The sequence below is a fragment of the Kryptolebias marmoratus genome, linkage group LG8 (genome assembly GCF_001649575.2).
Source record: "Kryptolebias marmoratus isolate JLee-2015 linkage group LG8, ASM164957v2, whole genome shotgun sequence".
NCBI lineage: Eukaryota > Metazoa > Chordata > Actinopteri > Cyprinodontiformes > Rivulidae > Kryptolebias > Kryptolebias marmoratus.
In genome coordinates this window covers 11,460,252-11,464,805 of record NC_051437.1, presented here as the reverse complement: position 1 = coordinate 11,464,805, position 4,554 = coordinate 11,460,252, and the positions used below count along the sequence as shown (strand labels likewise).

Here is a 4,554-nt window from a genome sequence, read left to right as displayed (position 1 = left end):
AATCATCAAAATTAAACGAAATAAACATTTGAAATATATGAGTTTGTATGTAATGTATGAATATAATATACAAGTTTCACTTTTTAAATGGAATTACTGAAATCAATCTACTTTTTCATGATATTCTAATTTTATGACCAGCACCTGTACAGTTGCTCTGGCATCCACCCCCCTGGTGGATCCCTCAGCACCCCTGCTTCTCACGGCCTTGAGACACACGTTACATGTATAACACAGGTTTTTAAAGTTTTTGGGGGCCGGTTCTGTTTCTCTCTTGAACCACTTAATAGTTCGTTCAGAGTGCTGCCTGTTGTCTTAATAACACAAAAATGTGCCATTCAAAAGACGATATCACTGTAGCGTTCGCTCTGTTGTCTTGTGTTAAATGGTCCATTTTTTTCCCCCCAAGTTTATGAACCAGACGCGACAGGGCATGGCCATGAAGATGGAGAACCCTGGGGGAAACCTTAACATGAGGCCCAACATGCAGCCCAGCATGGGAGGACAGGTAAATGACCCAAATCACCGGAAGAATCTAATAAAATAAAAACTTTATTGAGGTTTTGTTTGATTTTATTCTCACACAAACAAGAAACTTGACTTCAGCTGCTGGCTGTTTTTAAATGATTTGCAACACATTTAACCCATAAAGCCTCTCTAAAGTTATTGCTTCAGTGTTGTATTTCAGTATTTTTGACAACAGTAACCAAGTCAAAATGAAAGAAGTCATAGTTTATCCACTTTACCCAACCGATCCTATTTTCTGTGAACGAGAAAATAATTGCGTCCAACAACGTTTTTTGTAACTCTGTGTCTGTTTGGTGCAGCCGGGTTTCCTAAGTGCTCACATGATGGCTCAGCGCAGAGAAGTGGTCACCATGCAGATGAGGAGGCAGCGGATGATGATGCTGATGCAGCAGCAGCAGCAGCAGCAGCAGCAGCAGCAGCACCAGGCGGCGGCAGCTGCCGCCGGAGGATTCAGTCCCCCTCCGAACGTCACGGCTCCCGGCGGCATGGACGGCCACATGGGAGGGCCGAACATGGGCCAGCCGGGCCCCCAGCAGTTTGGCTACGGCGGCAACTACGGTGAGCCCACAGAGCCGGGCGGTCGCAGGAACGCTGCTGCTCCCCCTGGTGGTGAGGCCAGGCAGAGCAGACTTCTAGTTACATATCTGTCGTGGAAAAAAGGCTTACAGCTTCCAGTCTGTTTATGTTTGTTGGGTTTTATTTTTTATGAAGAAAACAGAGAGCTGAGGCTTAGGGATTTTATTTTTCTGCAGGGATGGGCCAGCAGGGAGACCCCTCCTTTGGTCCATCAGGTGGTAGTCCCCCTAATGCCATGATGCCAAACCGCCTGGGGCCTCAGAACCCCATGATGCAACAGCACCCACAAGGCGGCCCCATGTACCAGGGTGCTGACATGAAAGGCTGGTCACAGGGAGGCATGGGACGCAACAGGTACAACACAATAACTCCATCAGGGGGACAAAAGAGAGACAAAGAAAACGTGGTTTCACTTCTGCTCTCGACTGCAGTTTAACTCTTCCTCCTGTTTGCCACTCTTCTTCATCAGTTCATACCCTCAGCAGCAGTTTGGTCCGCAGGCACCTCTGGGGCAGCAGCAGTTTGGGCAGCAGGGCAATCCAGGGCAGTACGGAGGCATGATGATGAATGGGGGCATGCCAGCCGGTGGCGGAGGAGCACACATGGGCCAGATGGGTGGGCAGATGGGAATGAACCCAATGGTTATGGGACGCATGCCTATGGGGCCCGATCAGGTATGTGCAGAGAGTGAAAGACTATGAATGCTTTTCAAAAATTAGAAAATTACTCTGTAACAGCATTTCCATGTTTGCATGTGTACATTTAAATAGATGTTAGCAGTTGTTGTCTAAGGGAGTACCACAGGGCTCTAGTTTCGGTCCTCCATTTAAAATTAAGTTTATTATATCTCTACATGATATGAAATCTAAAGTTTATTATTTATATTTTAGTATGCATACCCTGTTTTCCACTTTGTACAAGTATGTCTTCATATTGCACTGCAGATACTTCCTGTGTATTGATCGCTCTTGTGTCACACAGAAACCACTCTTATCATCACTTTTACTGGATATCGTAAAATTTGCCGTGCCACATTCTAAAACTAAGCTTTTGCAGAATGGGTTTTAAATTCTACATTTAATGAGAAGCTCGAGTAAACAAAGTTATTTGAAGTGAAAAGCCTGTTTAAAAACTGTGTCGCTGTTTTACTACTGCATGTAAAAAAACAAAAACTCTTATATAACATATAAACATATACTTCAGCAACTGAAGCTTTAACTCTAGTTTCCCTCCTGTTCATGAACTAAAGTTAAAATAATGCGTCAGTCACAGCAACTGATGATTATTTCATCATGCATGTGAGCGTGTCTGTATAGTTTTGAATGGACAACGTCTGCTGTTGTGATTCCGGAAGCTGTTTCGTAATGATCACCTGCCGCCATGAGGGCAGGGGATCATGAAGTTGCCTGTCTGTCAGCAAATATCTCATGAACCAATGAACAGATTTTAATGAAACTCTCAGAGAGTATTTATTGGATGAATATAAACAACTAGTTAAAATTTGGAGTCAAGCTGATTCAATATCAGGTAATTGACCTTAGCAAATTCAAAAATGGCTCAAACTCCTTCAGTTTTACAACTATTGAGATCTAATTTTGTGCGTTAGTAGCTGATGGTTATCTGCAACACCTACTCTGAGTCCTAACAGGTTGTGGAAGATCTTTGTTTAAAACTGACTTTAATTCTTTTTTTTTTAAAAAAAACAACATTTTTTTGTTAAAAAGCTGTTGTCAGTTTTTTTAAATTCTTAATCTTTTTTTGTTTGTTTGTTTTCTTCCTGCTGATTCAGAAATACTGCTGAGCAACGCGGCAGTGAGCCTTTGTCTCACTGTGACCTCCACCCGGAGACGGGAAGGCGGCTGCAGAGCTGGAGCGGGTGGAGCGGGTGGAGTAAACCAGGCGCGTCGTGTTTCTGTGTGCAGAGCTACATTCCCACCAGACGAGGGAGCAGCCCTCCCTCTGGACTCAGTCGGCCAGTGACGTCTGTCTGGCAGCCTGAGGAAAAAACCAGACAGACGTTCATCCAACAAACTGTCATTACTTTACACACACACACACAGATGATACCTCTCGTGGACTCTACTCTAATATTTCTCTCTTCTGAAGCAGCGTGTGTGCCTGTGCATACATACAAACACCCCCCACCCCCACCCCACCCCCCTCCCTTTTGTCGGACCAAACGGCGAAGTTGGATCACGTTGGAAACGTCCTCTCCTTTGTCGAATGTACCACGGAGCTGTATTCAGACGTAACAAACGTGGATTCTGGATTTCGTAGGATTTCCATCCGCCATCTCTCCGCTGCTCCTGGTGGGTGGGGTGGGGGGTCTCCGTAAAACACGGCTCTTAGCTGATGAGCCGTCCGATTGTGACACTCACATGAATGTCATTCAGTAGCAGCACATTGTCTCGTCCTCCAGGAGGCCTCTGACCATGACTGAATCACCTGTTGGCTGGTTGCACTTTAAGGAAAAGCCAACATCATAAAAGGATTGTGGCAATATAGAGGCCTTTACGTGAGAAATAATGCATAGCTTTGTGTGTTGCTCTTCGAGTTGTCCTCTCCGCAAAGAGATTCGTACGACTTTGTCAGTCTTTGTGCCGCGGCGGAAAAGGCAGGAAGCTCGGATTCGGTCCGGTTTGTTCATTGACAAGAAAACGACCTTTAAAAAGGGATCGTGGTCATTCAGTCAGGTAGTTAACAGCAGCCGTCACATCAGAGCACGGCGTATGAAGGGCAGAAGTCTCTCCTCCACGCTCCGTGCCTCTGATGTCACGGCTCGTAAGTGTTGACAACAATCTGATGGAAGACCACTTCAAACATGTCCGGATTTATTGTTCAGCGTTCCCCCCCAGATTTGTGAGGGGGATCGTTTCAGCATTTAGGACATATTGGTGGAATTCACAAGTCTGGACTCTTTGGTTACCGTGCACAATTTCCAGAGGTAATCCAAATTCCCGGTTAGCTTCGACCAAATTTTTTTACGACCCTTCAGAACGCCGGGGGTCTCCGCCCCTGCAGACGAACCACAAACTCGTCCCGACAGCAGATTAATTAAACTCGCACAAAGAAAACGTTAGATTCCAATGCTGACCTGCAAATGTTTAGCAATAACTCTTCCTCCTGCGTTTTCTCTGTGGACAAAGCTGAAGATGCTCAAAGCAACGGTACTGCAGTATTAGACCCCATGTCTTGTTCTTTTCTTTCCCTTCCGTCTGTTAATATTAATTGTAAATACGCTTCAAATGTACTATATATAAATATATATTTGCTTTTGTAGGTCACATACTGTTTTTTGCACAGATTGTACGGCTTGATATTTAAAAGTGTAATTTTCTTATTCTGCCATAGGTCAGCTGTTATTTTCAATACTTTGAACCATCGGTTGGGAGGAGACCTCCTCTTTTTTTGTAAGCGGTTTGTGTAGATTTTCTTTCATACTGCCCCCCC

At 44.8% G+C, this 4,554-nt stretch overlaps 1 protein-coding gene across 4 annotated transcripts in view; it reads left to right on the top strand.

Moving 5' to 3' along the window:
- Nucleotides 1-4,547, top strand: part of LOC108232068 (nuclear receptor coactivator 3) — a 62,856-nt gene extending 58,309 nt beyond the window's left edge. For all 4 annotated transcript variants that reach the window (XM_017409621.3, XM_017409622.3, XM_025004467.2 and 1 more), the window contains 5 exons: nt 410-508; nt 828-1,086; nt 1,281-1,458; nt 1,574-1,778; nt 2,894-4,547. In XM_017409621.3, the coding sequence (XP_017265110.1) occupies nt 410-508; nt 828-1,086; nt 1,281-1,458; nt 1,574-1,778; nt 2,894-2,905 (753 nt within the window). In that variant the 3' untranslated portion in view covers nt 2,906-4,547. The remainder of the gene's footprint in view (nt 1-409; nt 509-827; nt 1,087-1,280; nt 1,459-1,573; nt 1,779-2,893) is intronic.
- Nucleotides 4,548-4,554: the final 7 nt, after the last annotated feature.